At 27.4% G+C, this 27,025-nt stretch overlaps 1 protein-coding gene across 4 annotated transcripts in view; it reads right to left on the bottom strand.

Moving 5' to 3' along the window:
* Window positions 1-4,037: 4,037 nt before the first annotated feature.
* Window positions 4,038-27,025, bottom strand: part of LOC127279495 (D-beta-hydroxybutyrate dehydrogenase, mitochondrial) — a 30,631-nt gene continuing 7,643 nt past the window's right edge. For all 4 annotated transcript variants that reach the window (XM_051301891.1, XM_051301889.1, XM_051301888.1 and 1 more), the window contains 5 exons: window positions 13,518-13,745; window positions 8,493-8,724; window positions 5,348-5,500; window positions 4,871-5,066; window positions 4,038-4,638 (listed from right to left, as the gene is read on the bottom strand). In XM_051301891.1, coding sequence (XP_051157848.1) covers window positions 4,482-4,638; window positions 4,871-5,066; window positions 5,348-5,500; window positions 8,493-8,724; window positions 13,518-13,724 — 945 coding nt within the window. In that variant the 5' untranslated portion in view covers window positions 13,725-13,745 and the 3' untranslated portion in view covers window positions 4,038-4,481. The remainder of the gene's footprint in view (window positions 4,639-4,870; window positions 5,067-5,347; window positions 5,501-8,492; window positions 8,725-13,517; window positions 13,746-27,025) is intronic.

Raw genomic sequence — 27,025 nt, 5'->3', positions numbered from 1 at the left:
ATCGAATTCAATTCAACTTCAATTCTTGTTTTATAGTTTCAATGGCATTTCCATTACCACGAAAATTTATTTCAACCTGTTGTCGTTCTTCTTCATCAGTTTTCTTCTCGCGGCATTTTTCTCTGTTGTAAAATTTATGGATTTACACTTATGGAATAATAATGTAGTTTTTTTTAAAGTTCTTTCATCAACAACCACTAAAATTCAAATGGTTTTTTGAAAGAAGATCATTTTTCAAAATTCCGTTAGAAAATGGAAAGACGATTTTTTTACTGGTTTATAGACAAGAGGGGAATTTTGTTATAAAAAAGAATCGATTTGAAAATGAAAGTTTAATTTTTTCAATCTATTTCAAATTTTGATGTTCTCAAACTTTAATCCTGTATATAGAACAAAACATTAATTGCCCAAAAAAAAAGCCTGAACGGATGCTTTATGGCTAGATTTTCCGCTACAAGATTTATAGTCGAGGCAAGTATCGAGTTCAGTGTATAAATATATTTGAAACATAAATATTGATGTCATCTAAAAAATTCACTACATCAGTAACAAAAAGAACATAATATGTACATACATCAAGCTAAAAATAAAATACAATTAAAATTAGAATAAACTTTACAAAAAATGGCATTACTATCCAGATAATTGAAAAAATCTGTGTCAAAAAATGAATCTCATTTCGTTTAACACACCGTACTTTATTAGGTCCACAATTTTAATTCTTTCAGGAACTTTATTCTTAAAATAGTGAATGTATTGATTATAGCGATATTGACTCTCTCGCTTGATGGTAGGGTTTCAGCGTTAATGTTAGTTGAAGTTTTCAAGATCGATTTTGAAATCATTTCACCAATTGATGATCGTCGACAACAGTGTCCAGTATACAATTTTGGCTGAGGCAACTTTAAAAATTTAGCGATCGTTTGTGGCATACCAGCAAATTTGTTAAGACCTATGAACTGCTTCCTGCATTTTCTTTTTTGACAATTGAAAAAAAATTGCTTCATTGTATATCTTTTGGTCGACTAGAAACATATTTTTTTACTGTGTTATTGAAAGTTCTTCAATAACAAAATTCTGCTTAACACTTTGAAATGGTATTTCAATAGTCAAAAATTTTATTATAAAATAATCATAAATTATCTAAAAATTATAAATTAATAAATATTAAAAATAAAATTACATAAAGAAATGAAATTAAAACTAGATAAATTGAATTTCTGAAAATAATAGAAAGAGAGAGAAGATATCTATAGATAACACAATGAAAATATAAACAGAAAAAATAATAGAAAGAGAAGGTAGATATAAATACCAATTAAGAGAATTATTAATTTAATTTAAATTTAAAGATTTTTTTTTATAAATAAAGAATTTTTATAGATTATTATTTAAAGAATAAATTTATTTTACATTTTTTCTTTAAAATATTTAGAAAATAAAATAATAAAAATTATTTTAAAGATTGCTGAAATTAATAATAATTAAATACAATTATATGTTATATTAAAGTAAAAATTATTTAAAAATTAATGGTAAAAGTTAAATAATTTAAAAATTATTATTTTTTGAGAAATTAAAGATTTAAAATTTAAAAATCAGTTAGAGGAAAGTGATTGACAGGTAGACAATGGCATTGTTCTTGGCGAGCGTTAGAAACGGACTCAGAGAGAGAAAAATATCTCTGTCCTTAGAAAATAATTTAAATGTAATTGGCTATCCGAAAATAGACGCCGCGAATAATCCAAATAGAGGGAGAAATTGGTGGTAAGAAATACATGGGAGAAGCGCCCTGCGTAAAGTGGTGAGGGAAACTCGCGGATTTTCGCTTAATCAATTTAAAATTCCTTACTCACACACTCGCACATTTTGAATTTTACTTACCCCAGAAAATTAAGGGTAGGGACGCAACTATATAAGCCAAGTAAATGCACGTTTCTGTCTCTTTAATCTAAACAGTTTTAAACTGATTTTCATAAACCATAAACCTATATTTCGATTTAATAGACAAGCGAAATAATCACACAGTGAAGGTGTGTTTGTATTTATTTTATTTATTCATAATTACTAAATTAAACTAAAAGTAAATTTTATTCTATTCAGAACTGAGAGATAATAAGGAAGGACTGACAATCGTTTTTATAAACAAAGAAACCTATATTGTCAGATTGATTGTTTATTTTCATTACTTAAATAAAAATAACTAATTCTTTTATTTATTATCATTATTTTCTTTAGCATCAAATTCGTTGAAACGATAAACAGTCAATTTTTTAAACAAGTAAAAGAATTTTGAAAAGTTAATAACAAAAGCTAAAAAACTAAATAATTATTGGAGAGATTCCTCTAATTTAGTTTGAAAAGCGACAAATAATTTAAAAATAAAAGAGAAGAATATAAATATATATAAGTATAATATAGAATTTGGAAAAGCAAAAAAAAAAGATAAATACTAACGTATTTTTATTCATAAATTTTACTACATGTTTACAATCTTATCTGATGATATAGTTAGCACGTGTTTCATTATATTGAATATTAGAAATTAAGGATATAATGTCCCTTTAAATTTTAACACTACTATTGTTTCTTTAGTATTAGAGATAATAGAATGTGGGTGATACTTCCCTAAACATTTGTGTTTATAGTTTATCAGCCACATGTTTGAACTCATTTGCTTCTCAGAATCGATGTGTCACGTAAATTTAATTAAATAAGAATAATAAATTATATAATATATTAATAATCCCCGGACTGAGAACTTATGAATGCTTCAACTTGTTTTGGTTATTGGTAGTGTAACTGAATGCAATGATCCACGATCAATAATATCATTTATTGATAATAATTTATGCAATTCATCTTTTCTGCAAGCTCCAAGAACGCCAATTATTAAAGCCACCTGTGGATTTAATTATTAATATAACTTTACTATGTACTTTTTACATATTATTATAAAATAAATTTATTTTATTATTTTTTTGCAAAGCATACAAAATTTAAATGCTTCTAAGAAAAAGAAAGAACTGAAAAATTCAGTAAATTTGCAAAATTCTTGGTTAAAGGATTCGCGATTTACAGATTGGCTGCAACCGAATAAAAGTAACGCGAAAAAAGCATATTGCGCTGTTTGTAATGTTAATTTAGTAGCAAGAAAATTAAATATTATAAATCATGGCTCTCGTGCGAAACATATCGCGAAACGTTATAAATAATATTAATTGTCAATTATAAATAATAATAATGTAAAAATGAAGATAAGAATCGTTTTCAGTAACGTTATAAATGTTATTTTATTTTTTTACCTAAAATTCTCTTTGATTTTCACAAAGTGTCTAATCATAAGTATAATGTCTAACCCTGACGAGATTTTTTTTTTAATGATCAGAACTTTTTTAATTTTAGACCAATCAATTTACGATCTCCAGAAAAAGTGTTCCTCTTTTGTACATCTTTCTAAAAATATAATTCAATTGACTAAATTAATTTTTTTAAAAAAGATTATAAACAAAGCCCAAAACGGTGTCTAACCCTGAGTATAATATTCCGCTACAAATATTTTGCATTGATATCATTTACCCTGACATTTAATTTGCGTTCATTTGATCGCATAAACAAATATGAAATTGAATCTATTCTATTTGAATAATTTTCACTCCTGCAATAGTCATATATATATATTAATGTATCAAATATATCATGCGAATCAGCATTTCCATATTCACCTTGTGCGGAAATTTTGTCTGAAAAGCTTCTTAAATATCAAAATAGAGAAATATATATCCTTTACCACAAATTGAAGAAACTGGAAATAGACTCTTGGAGAAACGCAGCGTCAGTTCGTTTTGTATGCATGGAATTTCATTGCACTCATTAAGAGTGGGTATGCAAAATTATGTTAGTAGCTTCTACGTGATCTAAATGCAGCATCAAGAATAAGCTCAATAATCTGTATATATATATATATATATAGTTCCAGTTCTTGAAAATCAACTTGGAATTGATTTAATTAAATAAACATTGTTTTCGATTATAAATATTGGAAATATCAAAATTTATTAAATTTACATTCCCCTCCTTTGGCACGACTTTTAAACAAATTTACATACATATATTTTATTGGTAGGAAATATAAATTTAGCTTAAATTATTTCCTTATGTTAGTACATATAAACGATATTTATGAATCACTAATAATTAGTTTTACATAGACTATGTAAAAAGCACCTTATGTTTAAACTATCCTCTTTTATATTTATATACATAGAGGCCGGTTTTATTTTTTTTTATTGTTAATATAAATAACGAAATTATAAAAATCTGAAAAATACTTATATGTACATTTGTAATTCAATCTTTTGTTTCTACTCCTTTTTTGTTGGAAAATATTTTAATTTTTTGATTATAAATATTTTTTTTTTTTGTGTTATTTTTGATAATGTGTACTGAAATTTTGATTCAATTTTGAAAATATTTCATCTTCATCGGCAAAAAATGCGAGGCTTCAAATCCATATCGTAGAAAACTTTAGGATTTTGTGATATAAGCGCTGAACTCAAGGAATTTGTCACCGAATAAGCCGTCAATGGTGCGGTCCATACAGCCTCAGCTAGTGAAGTACTTGATGTGTTTCCTGATCTAAAAAACAAAATGTACAATAATTGACTGATATTATTCTATATTACCTGCAAAAAAATACAAACAAAACATTTCACTTGTGCTTTTTTGCCTATTAGAAAAATATTTAATATATTTTCTTTTTTACGAAAAGTTTATCAGCCCATACTAGAAGATTTGCCGAAAAACTAATATAGAAAGAAAACGTTTCTTTTTTCGTAGTTTATATGCTAATCAAAAAATACAATCTTACGTTTTAAGAACGGGCGTCGCATATAAAGCAAGGGGATTCACAGGAGGTGGCTTTAGAAGCACAACGTCGATCCCAGAAGAAGTAAGTTCGGTCCTTAAAGCTTCTGCAGCTCCTTCAACAGCTTTTCTAGAGGCACTGAAAGCTACCAATCCAGTTCCATGACTTGAACCCGAATCACCCAGAAGGATAATGCGACCTGAAAAAAAAACAAAAATTGTTTATTCAAATAAAAAAAACAAAAGAATGCATTTTTCTTCACACATTTTTTATACGCTCATTATAATACAATTTTTTTACAAAGCTATATACATAATATATATTTATTTAGTGACAAATTTTTCTGAAATACAGTTAAAGAAAAAGTTAAACGCATGAGAAATTTAATTCAACTTGTATATTATAATAATTTTAAACTCAGTTTTTGCAAAAGAGAAAAAAAATTCTCTTTCACGTAATAAAAAGGAGTAATTTCAGTACCTCTCTTTGCGCGTAACAATGGTATGAATACTCGGGCTGTTCGTAGGGGAGCCACTAGATTGTGTCTTAACATGGACTCCCAAGCACAACTTTCCTGTTTTTCTATAATGCCAGGCAGTGCTAATCCTCCTGTATGTACGACAGCCCAGAGACCTAAAAAGTGAAAATAAATTATGCACAAAAAAAATTATGTATGTAATATATTATATATTTTTATGGAAAATTTAATAATTTAGATAAATGATAGACAAACTTTAGTAATACGTTATTAAAAATATTAAAACACACGAATAATATCTAAAATTAATTTGTTGGAATTTCATGATATATAGAATTTTCTTTTAGTCGAATTATTTATTGATAGAATTTCCATTAAACCGATTTTCTATACTTTACAAAATTTTTATACAAACGAAAATTCACTTTCATGAATTTTCAAAATCAGAACGTTCATTCGAACAAATAAAAGTTCTGTCTAATAAAAATTTTATCAAATAAAACTGCTGTCTGCAAAAAGTATGGTGGTTCAAAAAGAATATGAAAATTTTTATATTCATTTTAAACTTAATTTTAATTTTGTAACGAATTTAATGACAGCCTCACGAAACTGTTTACATTTATTATTTACAGAACTTAAAACTAATATAACATAAGAAAACAGGATCAGAAAAATATTTGGTATTTAAGAAATACAGAACGATAAAAATCTAAATACAAAATAAACGGATAAAAAAGAATGCAAATTACAATTTAATTAATTGTAATATGGAACTAGAAACATAAACGGTGATAATCGATCGGAAAAACGATATGGTCTTCTTACGCTGAAAACGAGTAACACTCGATGTTTAGACGCCAAAAGGACCGTTATAAGACGATATGGTCTTTTACGCTAAATAAAAGTAATACTCGACATTTAGACACCAAAAGAATCATTTGACTGTTTAGAACAAGAATTTTACGTTATATACATTGGTATTGAGTAACGCTCTCATTAAGGTAGAAAAAACGCTTCCGAAGTTATCTAAAAAGGAAAAAAACCCTTTAGCGACTTTGTGAGCACTAGAGTGCAGTTTTTCTTCTAAGCATCCGTTATTTATACCCTCTACGCGTGAACAACGACCTGGAGGGGGAAACTTTCGCAGTCTGCGCAGAGCTACATTCGTTTTGAGTAGGCGACGCGCATCCCAGTATTTAAGGAATCGCCTTTCTCCACCGTCCGTGCGTTTGTCTGGGTTTTGATTTTCGTTTTGATCATGCGCAGTTTCAAAATAGGGATTTATTGTATCTAAATTAATTCATATATATTACAATTTAAATGCTTTAATTAAATCTTTATTAATAATTAAAAATCATAATTATTTATAATTTAACAATATTTATAATTTATTTAACTAAAACATAACAAACAGAAGTTAACAAAATCTGATAAGAAATATATTTTATCTAATTCAATAATTAATCAAAATCTATGAGTAAAAACAGAAAAAAAATTAAATTCTTGAAAAAAAAAAATTAATTCCTGAAAATCAAGGAGAACAAACGACCGTAATAGAAATGTATAATAAAACGAAAAATATGATACATCTGAGAATAGTCATATAATGTTTATATTCCAGTGACACTATAATGGCTCATACAACCTTAAGGATCCTAATATAAGATGCGAAGGGAATGTTAAAATTAATTAGCCATGCTTCTTTGACATATTAATCCGGTTCCTGTTTTAGGGTCCTAACCCAGCTTTCCTGAAAGTTAGAATTGCTATCATAGTTCAAGAAGTTTCTATCTGTGAATAAAGTCATCTGAACTAATAATATTAGTTTAGTTGGTAATCCTGCATACACAGTGAATTTCTGAAATCTTACTTAATAATTTATGGGCTTTGCCTTTCGCGTGATTTACGCTTTTCGAAAACATAATCGTCGTCGAGTATCAATTATACATACACATATATAACAATAGAAATATTTTTTAGATAAATAAAAATTATTCTATATATATTTATTTTTCATTTTGTTTGTATTTATGTCATTTCATTGATAAAGACTGATTTGAAATTCAAATGAAAAAACAAAGTTATTGTAAAATTCCCAATTTTTTTCAATAAACAATTAAGAGCATTTGAACCTTCGTGACGTCACCAATCATGGCGCATGACACGCAAACTTCTCAGGTATGTGAAAAGCACAATTTTGAATATTTTTTAAAAAAACCTTTTGGAAAATGTTCAGAATAACATAGACTCTGTCTGTTATGTGCGGAAAATTCAAAATTGTGCGTTTAAAACGTTTTTTAAACAATGTTAAGGTCACAAATCATGGCGCATGACACGCAAACTTCTCAGGTATGTGAAAAACACAATTTTGAATATTTTTTAAAAAAACCTTTTGGAAAATGTTCAGAATAACACAGACTCTGTCTGTTATGTGCGAAAAATTCAAAATTTTGCGTTTAAAACGTTTTTTAAACAATGCCTACATATAAGCAATTCGTGTATTTTTCCTTACTTGTGACAACCAACTTAAACATTGTTTAAAAAACGTTTTATACGCAAAATTTTGAATTTTTCGCACATAACAGACATAGTCTATGTTTCTCTGAACATTTTCCAAAAAGTTTTTTTAAAAAATATTCAAAATTGTGTTTTTCACATACCTGAGAAGTTTGCGTGTCATGCGCCATGATTTGTGACCTTAACATTGTTTAAAAAACGTTTTAAACGCAAAATTTTGAATTTTCCGCACATAACAGACAGAGTCTATGTTATTCTGAACATTTTCCAAAAGGTTTTTTTAAAAAATATTCAAAATTGTGCTTTTCACATACCTGAGAAGTTTGCGTGTCATGCGCCATGATTTGTGACGTCACGAAGGTTCAAATGCTCTTAACGAAAAATAAATAATCTATTTTGTTATTGTTGCAACGATAAAATTTTATTTCAGATTTGGTAAATTCATTTATCAGTGTTATAATCCATTTATCATTGTTGATCCTTGAATCAACAATCAACGTGTGTGGATGTATAATAATAATCTCTAGGAGAATATATTTTGAAAATTTATGAATTCAGTAATTTAATAATTTAAAAATATTTTACTTATGAAACAAAATTTTTATGTAACATATAACACAAGATTTTTACCGTCTTCTCCAGCTGGCAGTTTCGATCTAACTGCGTCCAAACAGGCGCGTAAACTGTCCTCTCGTGTCGGATCCAGTTCCAGTGGAACGATTTGTCCCGGAGCACGTACATCTAATCCCACGGCACCCTCCAAGCGTGAAGGGTCTTGATCTTTTTCTCTCTGCGACTGCACAGCTCTCAAGATTTTTATTGCGTGAGAATTTCCTTCCGGTTGCAGTAAACCAGCAAAGACCTGTCAAAAAAATTAAAAAAAACCTTATTTAAAAAAAAAATCTTTTTCAACACTGCATTATAAGATTTTTCATTTTTTCAAAATAATATGCAATTTAGTGGTCGAGTTTTAGAAAAATTGTCTAACACTGCCAATAATAAAACAAGATTTATCATTGTGCTTTTAACGATTGAAAATAAAGAAATGTTTCTATTTCGCCAGTGTGCTAAGTAGTTACCTGCTCGTCGGGTTCACATAATACCTTTGGAATTCAAATTCGAACTTTTCTAATTCACTAAAAGATATCATTAGAAGGTCAACTATATGGTCCTGGAATAACAGACTAATGGTAAAAAATTATTAGTACTTACATTTATTTTTTCATGCATTAAACACATTTCAAAACTTTAAACGCGTTTTTTTCGAAACACGATCTCTCAAATCTGCACGCAGTATAACTTAATCAATTTTCATTTATTTCAAAACAAATTTTTATCATATCTTTAAAACAACATTCCTCACAGAAATACGTGGCAGATTTTCGAAATGATAAAATTTCTATTTTTTAGGGACTAAAAAGTACAGATTCTTTGGACGAAAAATCGACTTGTAATTTCAAGAGCTCGCCAATTTAACAAAAATGAATATTCTTAAAATCAGCTACGTATTTCTGTAGCTATTCTAATTTAAATTAAGAAAAAAAATTTTATTTTGTTCCAGATTAACTTTTGCAAACTTTGTACTGCGTGCAGTGGAGCCCCACCAATAAAAACCATCTTCAAAGAACGGCCGTAACTCCGCCATTTTGTAACTTTTTTAAATAAAAAAAATATGTTTACAAATACAAAAATATGCCTAACAATATCCTCCAATTTAATTATTATCTTTCTATTTCTCCTACTACGAAAAAAATAGCAAAAAAACGTTAAATTTTAGCTTCCTACTGTGGTGTAACCCCTTAAGAGAACTGTTTCGTAATAAGTTGTCAGAAAATAAAAAGCATTCTGGGTCTTACTACAGAAAAAACGAGAGAAAAAAAAAATGCAGAGTTGCAAAAGCAAGCTTCTGCTTTCTAAAATTTTGTTCAAGTTGGTTCTATCCAGATTATAGTGATTCATTATTTAATATTACAAATTAAGAATCGCTTGAATCATCAGAGGTACAACGATTTTTGTACAGACCGCGGTTGGTACAAGGCATTTTGTACAAAGCTGAAATTCCCGGGCTTGATATAGATATTTATGTACTGAGCGAGCTTGGTATAACGCGTTTTGTACAATGTTGTCAAAAATAAAGATAAGAATAAAATAAGAGACAAACAATAATTTACCAAATATAAGTGACAAATTTATTAATTGATAATAGTTCACTGATTTGAATTACAAATTTTATATTATACTATTTATTTGTACAACTCAATGAATTGTAGCATCTAGAATTGCATAAACATTCTTCTTTTTACATGCACATTGTTTTGTGTTACATTCTGTAAGATAGGAACACTTGATAAAACCTTGTCCTCCACTTATCAAAGCCTTATTATTTGTAGATCGTACAGAAATGATAACATTTGATACGTCCTCAATTTTTAAAAAAATTATTATTAGTTGGTGTTAACTGATTTCTGCTAAATAGTTAAGCAATAACTCCATCCGTCGTTTAAACTTGATAATGATTATCATGGATTACATTAATAATAACACCTATAAATAGCATATATATCAGTTTTAACATAATTTTCAAATCTATATTAAAAATAATAAATCAAAAAATTTATTTTTTATTTTTAATTTACTCAAGTAGAAATTTTCCATGGCCCATCCAAGTTTTGAAACCTTTCGTCTCAATTTTTCCCAACGATTACAATTTCAATAATTATTTATCCAGACATTATTCGCCACCATTATAATACGCCCTGGTCGTTTAGGAGTTAGAAAACATAACCGGAAGAATAAATAGTGCAATATACTAATCCAGGATTATCCGAACGACTCCCTATAGTGCTCTAGGTATGAAAACAACGGCATCTTCGGGAAAGTTTGAACAAAAAAAAAATATTAAATACTTCTTTAAGTGCAAATATGGGGTTTCCGTCATGCGGGCCACTTTCTAAAGTGCTTTAGGTTGAAAAGTAACTGCATCTACGGGTAAATACTCTTTAAAGGTAAATACTGAGCATCACTTGCCATCTTGATACGTTTTGATTGTTGTTCAAGTCCTTCAGCAGCCAATTGTTGGTTTTTGTTTATATTTTCATGTAATTTATTTAGCTCGACATTTGGTGCGCTTTCAGTATTGGATTCCAAATTTTCTTTATTATTAACTTCATTTTCGAAAAGATCATGATTATTTTATAAATCGACAATAATGTACGCTTTCGAGTTAGACTTCAATAGTACTAAATTAATTTTTAATTCAAAAATAAATTATATCCTCATTCTCTTTGTCATAATCGTCAATCAAGATTCAATAATAAACAGAAATTCTAACTTAAATGCCACAATTTATTGAGTTGTACAAATAAATAGTATAATATAAAATTTATAATAATTGTGACCTGGACAGTTAAAAGGGACCTCTCGTCCGAAATCAACTTTTCGAGAAAAACGACTTCAAAGTTAACAAGTCAAAAATGATGCTCCTGCCCATTGAAATGGCTTGAAACTTGTTACTCGGGGGTTTTTGGGGTCGCTGATTCCGAATCTGCCATCAGATTTTCAAAATTCAAAATGGCGGATCCAATATGGCGGACGAAAAATTAAAAATTACTTGGATTTGCCTGAAACTTGTTACTCGGGGATTTTTGGGGTTGCTGATTACGAATCTGCAATCAGATTTTCAAAATTCAAAATGGCGGATCCAATATGGCGGAAGAAAAATTAAAAATTAGTTGGATTTGCCTGAAACTTGTTACTCGGGGGTTTTTGGGGTCGCTGATTACGAATCTGCCATCAGATTGTTCTTTTAAGTGTCAATATCATTTTAAATATTGTTGTATTAAATTATTTATTTGATTACTTAAATGTTTTAGTATAGAAAACAAATAATAAAATTAGAAAAATTTGTTTGTCTAATTAATAAAAAGCGTACATTTATTGAAATTCTAATGCGCTACATTGATCCGCCATTAGGAATTTTCCAAATTGGATGTCTGATTCGTAATCAGCGACCCCCAAAACCCCCGAGTAACGAGTTTCAAGCTAATTTGATCAATTTTTAAATTTTCCATCCGCCATATTGGATCCGCCATTTTGAATTTTGAATAACTAACACCGGAATCGTAATAAGCGACTCCCAAAACCCCCGAGTAACGAGTTTCAAGCTAATTTGATCATTTTTTAAATTTTTCCATCCGCCATATTGGATCCACCATTTTGAAAAACTAACACCGGAATCGTAATCAGCGACCCTCAAAACCCCCGAGTAACGAGTTTCAAGCTAATTTGATCAATTTTTCTATACCTATTCTCTCCCGAAATTTTTAACAATTTTTTTAACCAATCGGGTCCATCTTTGAAGCGCATTTGCAAAAAAACTAATGAAGCTAGAGATGCGCGGTTTGTTGCATTGAAAAGAGCACCTCTTTTACTATAAGAAACAACCAAAAAGTGAAAATCGATTTTTTCGGACCAGAGGTCCCTTTTAACTGTCCAGGTCACATATTAAAAACAGTGAACTATTACCCAATGGGAAAAATACCATTGGCGTATTAATGGACCAATAATGGGAGCCAGGGATGCCAATATAATTTCAATAATGGCACCCAATAATGGACCATTATTGGTAAAGTCATGGGCTGTCCACGCCGATGTCAATGATTGGCAACCATCATTGGCAAATTATTGGCAACCAATAATTATTCAATATTAAAAATTTTAATAATAATTTAAAAAATCAATAATTTAAAAAAAATTTTATTTTTATTATTTTTTTTAAGTTATTATTATTATTTTATTTTTAATAATTAAATTAAAATAAAAAAATGGTTATCAAAGTATTAGTGAAACCATTTCTTCCAAAAAAGAGTTTGTCTCAAATCCAATAAATAGGAGAGACATCGGACAGAAAAAAATTTCGACAAGAAAAAAATTTTCGATCACTGCTGATATACCGCAATCTAATGGCACCTCAACTGCGAGGAACAGTTATGATGTTCGCCCTCCCTGTGGCGTTGAGCGAACTAAAGTCCAGAGCTGAGCCATCAGCCCAGCGCGGGAACATTTGAAAAATTTGATTTTATTAGATATTTTATTTTATTTTAAATATGACAAATAATTAACTTAATAGATAATTAATGTCATAAATAATTATTAAGAACATAATGTCATACTTAATAATTCGTTAATTCGTTTAATTACCAATGGTTACTCGTGGCAGTTTTCCATTGGGTATTCTCTATTTTAATCTTATCTTCATTTTTGACAACATTGTACAAAACGCTTTGAAGCCCAGGAATTTCAGCATTGTACAAAATAACTTGTAACAATCGCGGTCTATACAATTTCGGGCTTGGTACATAACATATATAACATTAAAATAAAAGAGGAGGTGATAGAAAATGTACCTCGATGTGTAAGTAGAGATCAAAATGAAATTACATAATCGCACCCCTGAACAAAATTTTTTATAAATCTTATCTTGTATTTTAACAGTTATATTATTATATTTATTTATAGTAAACATTAGTGTTAATTTTTTTATGAAAATAAAATATTATAGCTAACTATTTCGTTTGGTGTTAAAAATTGATGAATATAAAACAAAATACATATATATGCATTGAAAGATAAAACATAGTTTGATTTTTATTATACCTTGTAACCTGCTTCTGACAGTGAAAGAGCAATTTGCAACCCGATACAGGTGTCACAACTGGTCACTAGAACATGTCGTTTGCACCTCATCTCGAATTCTTCATCTGTGTTTCGCGATTGTCGCATCAAATAGGCCAATAGTGCCGCAACGATCGAGCAAATTGCTAGAATTTGCAGAGCCACAACGGCTCCAGTTTCGACATCCATTTTGACAAGTTGAAATTTTATCTGAAAATGCATAGAAAAAAAGAATGTTTTGAAATTTCCACTTGAATAGAGTTTTTAATGTATAAATTTAAAATATATTCAAATTTATATATAAATATAAAATAACATTTTCGATTAAAATATAATTATTTATATTTAATAGCAATAAAATCAAAATAAATCAATTGTTAAAATTATATTTTATATCTTGTTTTATAAATATTCTATCTACATAAAAAAAACATTTTTTTTAATTGTTATATTTTTAGTATTTTTTCTGGTAAGAAAAATAGAATTTACAACTTTTGCTGGAATAAAATTTTATTTTTCACTTAAAGTTACCATTTATACATGAACCGATATTCCAAAATGGAGAGAAATAACTTTATATAACATGGGTTATAAAGTTTTCCAGTGGAAAAAGTAGGTTTTAGTCAGACATACAAATTTGCCGATTTTCCCTAAATGTAGTCTCAGGTAATTGAACTTCTTCGTTTTCACATGCATATGAAACCATAGAATAAAATTTTCCATAAATAATGGAATCAATTTTTTCATATTCATAAAAAAAAAATAAAACAAAAAATTTGTTTTTATTAACTACCTATATATCATATAAACTATAACTTTATTATAAATTTCTCATAAAATTCTCAATATAGAACATTATTGATATTAAAAAAAAATATATTCCTTATTGATCGATCGTTATCTAAAGTTTTGTAAATAAAATGTTAAAAAAAAATTAAGACCATTCATTTGAGAAAGAATTGAAAAAAGACTATCATAGTGAGAACGAGAGAAATTTAGTTGAAAAAAGTTACAGTGAGCTCCTGCCAAACTACTTTCCGAATTGCTTGAAAGTTTGCGATTCGGATAAAGAATCTTTAAGGCAGTTGAAAAATAATCTATATCAATTTATTGAAGTAGATAGTCGATTGTTATTTTTGTGTCACTAAAAATTAAATTCTTAATTTTAATTTAGAATTAAAAATACAAATTTTTAAATATAAAAATTATTATAAAATTACTATTTAGAAAGTAAATGAGAATTTTTCATTTTTCTTCGATAAAATTATTGATTTTCCTTTGAAATTTATAATAAATTGAATTAAAAATAAATTACCTTCACATAAATTATTTATTGTTTCTTGCAAAAAAAAATTTTTCATTTAATGTTTTCTTTATTACTGACAAGTACGTTTTATTACTGGCATGTAATCACAGAAGCTCATATACAGGGAAAAGTTTTAGAAAAGTGTATACGTAATATTATTCAACAAAACGAGGATGCGAGCAAAATATTTCAGCATATATTATCATATGAATAAATATTTAATTTTTAATTGTTTTCTTTCAATTAACATATTTTTAAATATTAGTGTATATTTTAATTTCAAAAATAAAGATGGTTTTAAAATTGAAAATACAAAAAAAGGATAAGAGAAAAAGACACAAAAATATTAAAAAAAAAATTTCTTTAAATTAAATAAAAATTTTGTTTGTTAATTCCAATTAGTAGTGGCAAATAACTAAAAATTTAGAGAGTATAGATAAACGAAATAAAATTAAGCGATTAATTCAAAATAGGAACTTTCTTTTTTTCACACAATTTTTAAATAGGTAGATGAAAATTAGAATTTCTAGAAAAAGGAATTTTTTACATATTTTTACGAAAAATTCCCTCTGTATATGATAGACTTGTCTTTAAAAAAAAAATGTTCATTTGCATAAATCTGATCTTATCTAACTGGGTCTAGTTTGCATCTGAATATTTTAAAAGAAAAATCTCTACATAATATTTATACGTATTTTTTGTGTAAAACATTTTTTCTCCATTTTTTATTATTCAGAGATTAAATTTTATTAAAAAAAATTCTTTATAATATTTTTTTTTCTATAATTTTATTTGAAAGATATCGTCATTATATACGGAATATGACGTGAGAGATGAAAATATTTAATTGTCATGAAACGCAGAACAATGAGGCTTTGTTACACTTTTTAAACAGAAAATCGCATATGGACCCTCATTGACGCGCGAGTGCGATTATTGCATCTCTCTCTCTCTCTCTCTCTCTCTCTCTCTCTCTCTCTCTCTGCGTGTGTATATAGAAAGGTGCGGGAAGAATGCGTTCAAAAGTGAACGGCCCCGTATATATATTTATATTTTTTATTTTTTTCTTCGATGCCAAAGAAATCACTTGCCTTTCTAAAAAATCTTGGCTCACTAATGGTCGCCCCTGATTTCCTCAATTAGATACATTTTTTTTTCTCACTATATTATTATAATGTCAAAGACACACAAATTCTTATTTGAATTTAAATAAATATCAAATTCAATTAGAGAATATAATAAGTATTTTACCGAATTGTTTCTCATTATATATAGTAGATATAGAAAACTACAGTGATTGAAAGCAAAATCAGAGAAAGCCGCGCGAGTTCACAATATGAGGGAAAACTAAACTTTCGCAGGGTTAAATAATAATTGATCCCAAGAAAAAACTATTATTCTCTTTTAATTTCCTGTCTTCGTAATACATAATATTGATTTATAATAAGATAATATGATGATAATTAATCATTATATAATTATTAATTAAGAATTCAAGGAAATAATAAATAACAAATATCTCGATAAAAATTTCTAAACAATTATTATATTTATAAGAATAATGTATATTATAGTCACCTAAATTTCGGAAGGCGAAATAATTACCAAAAAGAAAGTAAATTTTTATTATCGACGGGGGAATTTTATTAACAAACATCAAAATAAAATCAAAACTTTAATTTTAAATCAAATTTCAGAGAAAAAAAAAAACAATTTTCAGTCATACCTAATATTTCGAAGTTGGAAAAAAAAACCGTCGAAAGTTAATATTGCGAGAAAAGGAGAAAAATTAACAAAAAATTCACCAGATTGCACATGCTTTACAAATCTGTTGACGATATACAACATTTCGCGGGAGATTAATTAAATTTATAGAGCAATATAAAAGTTTGCTAAAGTTCAGGAAACGTCAATAAATAATCGTTCTGGTATATATATATATATATATATACGCCTTTCATATATTATTTTCACCGAGGAAATCGAGAAAAGTTTGTTGCTTTCTCTCTTTTTTTTTGGGGCGTTTTTCTGATGAACGAAATAGTGGTTAGTATATATACACATATATAGGTATATATATATATATATATATATATATGTATATACGTATGTTGTCTGTAGAAAACTTTGGAGAATATCACATTGGCCAAAAATCCTCGAGTTTCCAGTGGCTCAGCAGGAGGCTATACTCAAGTGTACCCAGCAAACCTTTGAGTTCACTGTGTCGAAGAATTTCATCTTTTTCGAAAGAGAACGAGAAACGCGCTGCCGACGACAGCAAGAGGTACAAATCTCGATAATGGGCTCCATTTTCCACAAGAATAATTTCCAGACTTCTTGGATATATACATTTCAATTTTCAACTCTCACAAATTTCACAGTGTAATTCGAATTTTCTATAGACAAAAAAGAAATTTTTTTTCTAAACAAAAAAATAGATTATTTATCCCGCACAAAAATTTATTATATATTAAATATTCATATAACTATAAAAATTAATTCATTTAAGAGCATTTGAACCTTCGTGACGTCACAAATCATGGCGCATGACACGCAAACTTCTCAGGTATGTGAAAAGCACAATTTTGAATATTTTTTAAAAAAACCTTTTGGAAAATGTTCAGAATAACATAGACTCTGTCTGTTATGTGCGGAAAATTCAAAATTTTGCGTTTAAAACGTTTTTTAAACAATGTTAAGGTCACAAATCATGGCGCATGACACGCAAACTTCTCAGGTATGTGAAAAACACAATTTTGAATATTTTTTAAAAAAACCTTTTGGAAAATATTCAGAATAACACAGACTCTGTCTGTTATGTGCGAAAAATTCAAAATTTTGCGTTTAAAACGTTTTTTAAACAATGCCTACATATAAGCAATTCGTGTATTTTTCCTTACTTGTGACAACCAACTTAAACATTGTTTAAAAAACGTTTTATACGCAAAATTTTGAATTTTTCGCACATAACAGACATAGTCTATGTTTCTCTGAACATTTTCCAAAAAGTTTTTTTAAAAAATATTCAAAATTGTGTTTTTCACATACCTGAGAAGTTTGCGTGTCATGCGCCATGATTTGTGACCTTAACATTGTTTAAAAAACGTTTTAAACGCAAAATTTTGAATTTTCCGCACATAACAGACAGAGTCTATGTTATTCTGAACATTTTCCAAAAGGTTTTTTTAAAAAATATTCAAAATTGTGCTTTTCACATACCTGAGAAGTTTGCGTGTCAAGCGCCATGATTTGTGACGTCACGAAGGTTCAAATGCTCTTAATTACATTTAATAAAAAAAAGTTTTTTACAGGTACAAATTTTAATGAATTAAATTAAATTTGTTTTATAACATAAAAAATTGTATTACTCAAATATGCAGTTATTAAAATTTTGAGTTATTTGGATAAAATAAAGTAAAAATAATGGACACAATATCACAAAGAGACAAACTTTAATTAATTTGATTTCAACAAATATTTCATCAACATAGAGTAAATATTTGATGAAAAATAATTTAATTTATAAAATAGTTTTCAATGATGCTCAAAGTGAATATTTAATTCTTCTGAAAATATGGCCGTGGGCTACTTTTGTTAATTTACAAAATTGATATTACATACATATACCTACAAATTTTTTTTTATTTCTATTTTAATATAAATTATTGTGCGCATATTTAAGTGAAATTCGCAATATTCAAATAAGGGAAATAAATGTTAATTACAATTATGTAAAAAATTTTAAAACATAATATACAAATTTACATATAAAAATATAATTAATTAAATTATTTACAGTAAGTAAATATGAAATATTAAATTAATTCGAATCAAAAGAAATCAAATTCATTTATCGAAATAAATTAATTTCAAAAGAATAATTTAATTTTTGGTTTAATATTTTGTATTTATATTTTATATAGTGTTTTACCATCAATAGAAAGTGAAGAAGAAAAAAATATATTAGATCTAATAGAAACTGTGTTTAATAGTGTGACTGAAATTAATTTATGCTTGAAAGAATGTAGGTGCTAAATCACTTTACTGACCTAGTTTGTAATTTAAAAAGTTGTGATAAAAGCAAATTTTTTTTTAATTAATAACACATTTAGTTTCAAAATTAAACAGTTTTATATCAGGATATATTAAATTTTATATGGAAAAAATATCATATAGCAAAAAGTTTCAGAAAAAGAGTTAATTTTACAAATTCAATATCATAAAATATTAATAATATAAATGGCTTATAAACGCATATATATATATATATATATGAGTGTGTGTGTGTGTGTGTGTGTGACAAATTATGTCAGTCATTGAATTCAGACTAATTCAACGATTTTACATTGCAAAATAAATCATTGACAGATAGACTAGTAGTGCATGTCAATGAGGAATAGTACTTATATGTGACAGTCAATGGTATTGTAAGTTAATGAAGAGTATAATTTATATTTATTACATACTTTTGTTCTTAAATTACCAGTGCTTGAATTCTTTATATAAATGAATTTATTAGATTTATTTTTGAATTTTTTTCTTATATTTGAAAAGAATTGGAATTTATGTGAAGTCCTTTAAGTAATAGATTCTTATTAAAAATTTGTGATATTTCATTACAAATCAGTTAATATTTTACTAGAAAAATAGTATTGAAATATGTACATACTTTTTGGACGCGACCTTCAAAATTCTAATTTTGAAAAATCCATGAACTCTATTTATCGAAACTTATCACTACGTATTTATATGATAATTTCAAGGACTAAATGTTTTTATTTTGAAATACTCCTTTATACATATGATATTTAAAGTATCGTGAGAAAAATATTTCAAATGTCGATATTTTTATTTATATCATTATGTAAGGTATATAATATATATATATTGCTTATGAATGTCTGACAGCGTTTATATTTGTAAGTCTTTGAAAATTTTAATATTTCAAACATATATAACTTAATTATATCTAAAATTAACATTTATATGCATACTATTGACATATACATTTGTACACACATACATATATTATTACGTAGACTTCAATTTAGTATTGTTTTTTATTTTAAATTTTAATTATTTATTATATTATATTCTCAAGGCAATAAACGTTATCTACACTTTTTAATTATTAATTTTTGCCAATATGTTAAATTATTTTATGGAAAATAACTAAACCAAAAAAAAATAGTTAAATAACCCGACCAGTAAATTTTATAATTCTAATTAGGAAAAACTAAAACCAGCTCAGGAATTCCATTGTTACTTTGCAGCAACAATAGACCGCGGTGAGGGGGATAAGGATAAACACCATTAATTAAACAAAATTTATAACAATTACACTATTTATTAATAATCACTTCAAATTTATTAAATTTAAGAAAGTGGCAGAAGTCCGAGTAACAAGATTCAAATTTAATTAAAATTATTTTTAAATATTAACGAGATCGATTTAGAAGGAAAACGACTCGAAATATATAACTGGGGACTCACCGTCCATTTGACGATGACGCCCAGTCCCCAAATTTATAAACTTATCACATTTTAAATTTAATTTCACAAAAAAGCAAAAAAACCAAGTTTACACTATACGTATACACCAGAATGAGAGTAAAATGGCTGACGAGTCAAAGTCGAAAGCGTCGCTAAACAGCGGCCTCTTTTCTCGGTGCCATTGAGATCAATTAATATTCAATAATATAATACCCGCAATCGATAATCGATACGCAGTCGTTGGTAACGCAGATCCTTGCACTATCCGATGTTAAATTGATTGATGCTAAATGTCCACAGGAAATTCGCTGCCAATAATAGTTTGACAGATCGACAACAAAACAGCAAATTCTTCTTTCTGGTGTTCTTGAATATTCGGGACTCTCATCCAAAGATATACACCAGGAAGCTCATCCCTTGATAACTTCTAATTTCAATGATAGATAATGATGTCCTCAGAGTCTTTATGACTCGGCGAGAATTCTCAACGCTTCGCGAGAGTTTTCATAACAGAACGAAAGGACAAATCAGAATCGAATTTATTTATTATAGGTCGACTATTAATCTGACGACTTCGGCAAGTTGGTTTGTTAATAAGTGAATTTGATTATTTAAAGAAAATGAAGTGAGTATCATAAGAAAACAATTTTTATAATTCATAACATTTTACAGCCATTATGGCTGGATTCCTACCCTGTAGTGGGATTACGAACAGCGCTAGTCGCTATGTAGTGCTTTTCGTTATTGAGGGTTAAAAACTTACTTATTTTTAGTGAAATTTTTTATAAATGATATCTAAAATGAAACAACGTTAACAGTTTCTTCAAAACTTAAACTGCAAGATCGTAATTCCAAAGAGAATATAAACATAACCCCCACGAAGCTGGAAACAATTCTCTAACTTCATGTTTGCCAACTGTTACTTTACAATAAAATAATTTACAAAAAATCATTTGATTAAACATTTTGATTAGTCGAATAATTTTAACCTGATTCCATAATTTTTAATTTCATACTTTTCGCTTTAAAAAGTACTCATAATATAATTTCTATCTGTAAATTTTACCAGCGAATGAATTGTGCTAACGTAAATCTGTGAAACTGTTATAATTTTTTTAAGTTACCCAGTAACAAAAAATTTTTTTAAGTGAATGTAGCTTCAAATCGCTACGTAGCGAAATCTTCGTAGCACTGATGCTATTCCTAATCTCACTCCTGGTGTCATTTATTTACAAAATTTTATTATAATTTATTATTTTTAAGTCATTTGTACGCGAAAAATGCCGCGTTACAATATATAAGAATTTATTAATGAATAAAAGTTGTATTTTGATGACAAGAAAACTTTTACTCTGCTATCTTAATAAAGACATTTACAAAACTGCAAACAGGAAATTTATAATATTATCACATAGAAGAAAGTAACATCGCTATTTCATGAGTATAAAATAAGAAATCGAAAGTTTCTTGGTGGTGTCAAATTCAACTATTTGCTATATAATATATTTAATAACTTGACTTTCACTAAATAACGGTAATAATAATAATTTATAGTTATAATGACAATTATTATATATAAATACAAAACAATGAAAAAACATCTTTATTTCTAATTCAATATTTCAGAGTTTATGGTATTTTAATAGCAGTTTTGGTTTCTGTTAATAGAAGTAAAAATTATATGCTGATAATGATTGCCTTGGTCCTATGAGTATATAAGATAATAAAATCAACCTGAAAAATATTTTAAAGTTTTTTTTATTTTAGAAACTTACTTCAAATGAAGAAGAATTCGTTTTTATATTTATTTAAAATTTAATTGTTCACCCAAGTTTATTTAAATTATTGACTCTATGATATTAACTATAATTGAATACACATCAGAAATATATTAATTAATTATAAATACTGTTACTGATGTAAATATTTTATTGTCTTTATGATTTGATGGAGTTGAAAATAAAAAGTTGTAAAGATATTCGACAATAATAATAATATAATTATCATACTATTATATTCAAATAAAAACTTAATGCCTAATTTAACAGATGATAATTACTGTCTGTGCAGAGGAATAAACAATACAAAAAAAAGACAAAACAAAAACAATTAGTATTATTTAAAAGAAATATTGACAATATTTATTTGCGCAATAAAAAGAAACTGTAAATTAGCAGAATTGGGTTGTCATTATTACATGCAGTTCTAAAGGAGTTGTTTAACAGACGCGATGTACGAGAAATCTTAGCAAGTACCTCTTACGTAGAACTTAAGGAATGTAGGCGTGTTGTACAGTTACCAATCATGACAAACAAACAGAAGATGATTCCATATATCCACCTTTACCTATAAAGATTTTTCATACTCAATGACACGCATATATAGTCATTTCTATACTTGGACATTGCATTTAAATATATATAAACTTTGTTCTATTTTTTTTTTTTTACAAAAACAATTTTATCTTTTTTCAAAATTTATCTTTTATTTCTCCGTTTTGTTCGTTATTGTGAAAGTTCTTTTAATTTAATTATAATTTAATTATTGTACTTAAATCACACATGACTTCTTTAAGACTACTCTTACTAAACTCTAACTACAAGGTAAATTTGGGGCTCATTAAGGGCTATCAAAATAATCCATAACCAAATTGTAAGAGTTTATTATTTCTTTTTTTGAACGAGTTTAAGCTAGCTTCAACGGGCAGCTGGCTGGAAACATTTATAAATTCAATATCAATATTTCTATTATACTAACTGACGCGGGAATTTAGAACTCATTATGGGCTATCAAAATATTCCATAACCTAATTAAAACATTTTTGTTTTCTTAAAAAAAGGTTCACATTGTTGAAAATCCGTAAACAAGATTTATATACTTTCAAATGTGACATTTTGACCCTGTAAAAAGTTGAGAACAAAACATTATATTGTCAGACAAATTTACGCACAAACATTTTGTACTTTTAAAATTATAACATAGCGGACCCAATCACAGAAAATTATAAGGTATTAAAATAAGCTGCAACGCTTATTATTTTAATCTAATTTTGCTTATTTTAATACCAAAATGAATTAAAATAAGCAAAATTGGATTAAAATAATAAGCGTTGCAGCTTGTTTTAATGTCTTTTAATTTTCTGTGATTTTACTAATTTTCCATTATTAGAAAACTTTAATGTCCGTATTAGTAGTTTTCTACTACTAACTGCAAGGAAAATTTGGGGCTCTTTAAGGGCTATCAAAATTCTAGAGTAGTACTTAACCCCTTAATATACAATAAAAATTAACGTACTTTCATTGAAAATACTTTTTAAAAAAAAATAAATTGATGGCAAAAAAAAATATTTCTTATAAATTAAAAGCATTTCCGACTCGATACTTTTGTGTAAACACGAATATAAATCTCAAATGGTCAGTGCATATCCAACTCGGAAGTGCAATGCGAGTAGAAGAACCAAACGCTGGCAAGAATGCGACAAACTCGTATATTTAACGGATTTTGTTGATCAGCGAAGCGTATTTACTTGATAAGCGTAACATGTCTGCTTAACCGCAACAGCTAAATGGAAATTTGGATGTCTCGTTTTCTTGATTATATATATATTGTGTTCGTATATATATATATATATATATATATATATATTTGTATGTACATGTAGTAACGAGTACCTACATACAAAGAGGCCAGTGTACTACATGAAATTCTTTTAAAGAACCAACTCGTAGGAAGAATGCAACGGTTCTTTTTCTCTCTCTCTCTCTCTTTTTCTCTCTCTAAGTTGACCGCGAATGACCGCGTGTGCAAAAGGTAAATAGTACTAATCCAGGTGCGTCAAGCGGCATTTACATAACGATTACATGAACTGATGCAGAAATGCGCACAGGTTCTATATGAACGTTTTTTTTCATCCAACTCAATGAAGCCCACTTATATACATAAAGTAAAACTAGATGCACATAACCGGTTTTCAAAGTTAATTATAAGTATAAGAGATATTCATTTCGAAACGAAATTTTCATATTATTTTTACCGATTTCTCTTAAAAATGTGCATGTACCATTGACATTTTATGTGAGTTTTTTTTTATCTATCTATTTTTGTCTGTCTGTTTTATATTTATAAAAATAGTTCTTCTTTTCGTATTTAAATATTTAACTTTCTGACTGCGCAATTCATACCTATGCTTAGAATGTTTTTTCTTCGAAGGAAGTGAATAAATGTTCGACTATAAACCGCAAATGTATTTTTCTCGAACGAGCGCTTTTTTTTTTTGTTGAAATTGGATGTTTCAGTCGATACTTCAACCAAGACATAAACGACCACAAAATATTATATGAATATTTGCAGTAAGTGGAATGCAATTTGTTGTTGAATAAATTTTTCCCTGTAAAAATCCTTTTTTTTTACTTTTTCCTTTGAATTTATATTATCGTCTATATAATTCATTGAAGAAAAAACAGAATCGATATATTTTGTATTCTACTGAGACTTTTACTTTCGTAATAATAGTATAATTCTGTTAACAGTTTTAAGATAATCAAAAAGAATTTTTGAAAAGACACAATATAAATGAAAACGTGAGGAGTTTGTTAAGAATTTGAAGAGAATGGTGAAGAGAGATGTATATATATATATATATATATTGTCATGAGGAGAAAATGTAAGAAAATGGAAACTGAAATTTTCTAATATACCTTTTCGATGCTTCACTCGCGCGCAAAAGTTTGTTTGGAGCTTGCGGGTCGTGCAAAAAGTTTCCCGTGAAGTTTTCAAGACTTTCAAGAGACAGAGATTGGATAGAGCTTATAAGTTAAAGGAGAAACTAGAGGAATTTCAAGTTTTCTTTCGAAACGTACTAATACTATACTACTACATCTGACATATGAACTACTGCATAAAATTTATGAATAATTGTCTATGCAAAATGAACAAAAATTATTTTCATGCAAAACAATATAAATTTAAATAATATCGAATTACTACAGCTTTTTCCACGAAATTTTTCAACTTATTATTACTTTCAAGAAATAAGAGCTGAAGAAAATATAAAAATAACTGAAATAACAAAAAGCATCTAAAGAAACAATTACAATTAACTGAAGAAAAAAAACAGCAAAATAAATAAAGAACAAAAGGAATGAGAACGAGAAAAAAGTATATATAGAAAAGAAAGAACTAATAAAATCAAGGATTTAGTAACCTGTATAAAATATAGTTTTTAAAAGCGAGAGCTTATTTTATTTTATAATAAAGAATCTTATGTAAGAAAAATAATTTGATAAAAAATAATAACTTTGAAAAAGAAGTTCATTTGAATTGAATTATCCACAAGATTTGAGTAATTGTTCTACTGTCAGTTTGATGCCATATAATATTTCTTAATACAACCGTAAAAAAATCGAAAAGTTTCAATAAGGAAAAAACTTTTCCAGTTAAAGAGTTTTACATGGGTCTTGAGCACCTGAGAACACGCTATTTTTACTATACAGAATAGAAAATTAATTACTAATAAAATGCAATACCTAAATCAATAAAATTGTTTCACAAACATTAAAATTAACTTTAAATTTTTTATCTATTTATAAATAATTTAAAATAAATTCCCAATAACATAAATAAATACTAATAATTTAAATAATATTTTGATAATTTTATTAAAACATTATAAACAAATTTTATTTAAAGAAACAAAAATTTCTCATTTTTCCACAATTTTTGGCAGCATTACCACTTCATTGATATTTATATATTTACATAAATAGCGAACCTAAACCTAAAACCTCTAAGTTAAAATTTTTAAGGGAATCTGATGAAGTTGAAAAAAATCCACTATGTTGGAACCGACATTTTGAATTTTGAAAAACTAACATCAAATCCGTAATCAGCAACCCCAAAAACCCCAGAGTAACAAGTTTTAAATAAGTCTGTTTTGCTTCATCACGTCAAAATTTTTTCATAACCTCAAAAAAAAATTTATGTAACAAACCAAATGTTATAAATATTAACGGATTTACTTTAATCTTGGCAACTACAGGTTTTTGAGGTCGCTGATTACGAATTTGAAGTCAGATTTTCAAAATCCAAAATGGCAGATTGAATATGGCGGTCGAATTTTTAAAAAATTGTTAAATTCTTTTAAAATTTAGTATTTATAGAGGTTTTTAAGATTTCTGCGATAACGATTATAAAACCAAATTTCTCAAATTAAAATCCAACAATTATTTAAACAATTTTCCATCATATTAGATCCGCCATTTTGGATTTTGAAAATCTGACTTGAAATTCGTAATTAGCGACCTCAACAACTCGTTGAAACGAAGTTTTATAGAAATACAATAATTTTTTTCTTAAATTCGACCGTCATATTGGATTCGCCATTTTTGATTTTAAAAATCTGACTTGAAATTTGTAATCAGTAATTACAAAAACCCCTAGATACCAAATTTTATAAAGATTTGATAATTTTTTAAAAAAATTGACCGCCATTTTGGATCCGCCATTTTGGATTTTGAATAACTGACTTCAAATTCTTTATCAGAGACCCCAAAAACCTCTAATTATCAAAATTAAAGGAAATCCGTCAATATTTTGACTAGATTCCCTAAAACTTTGTTACCTGGGATTTTTACGGTTGCTGATTACGAATCTAAGATCAATTTTATACAATATTCATAATGGCGGATCTAAT

Source organism: Leptopilina boulardi, unplaced genomic scaffold, assembly GCF_019393585.1.
Source record: "Leptopilina boulardi isolate dan_hultmark-lab unplaced genomic scaffold, ZJU_Lbou_2.1 LbouV2_216, whole genome shotgun sequence".
Classification (NCBI taxonomy): Eukaryota; Metazoa; Arthropoda; class Insecta; order Hymenoptera; family Figitidae; genus Leptopilina; species Leptopilina boulardi.
This window is presented reverse-complemented; position numbering and strand designations above follow the sequence as displayed.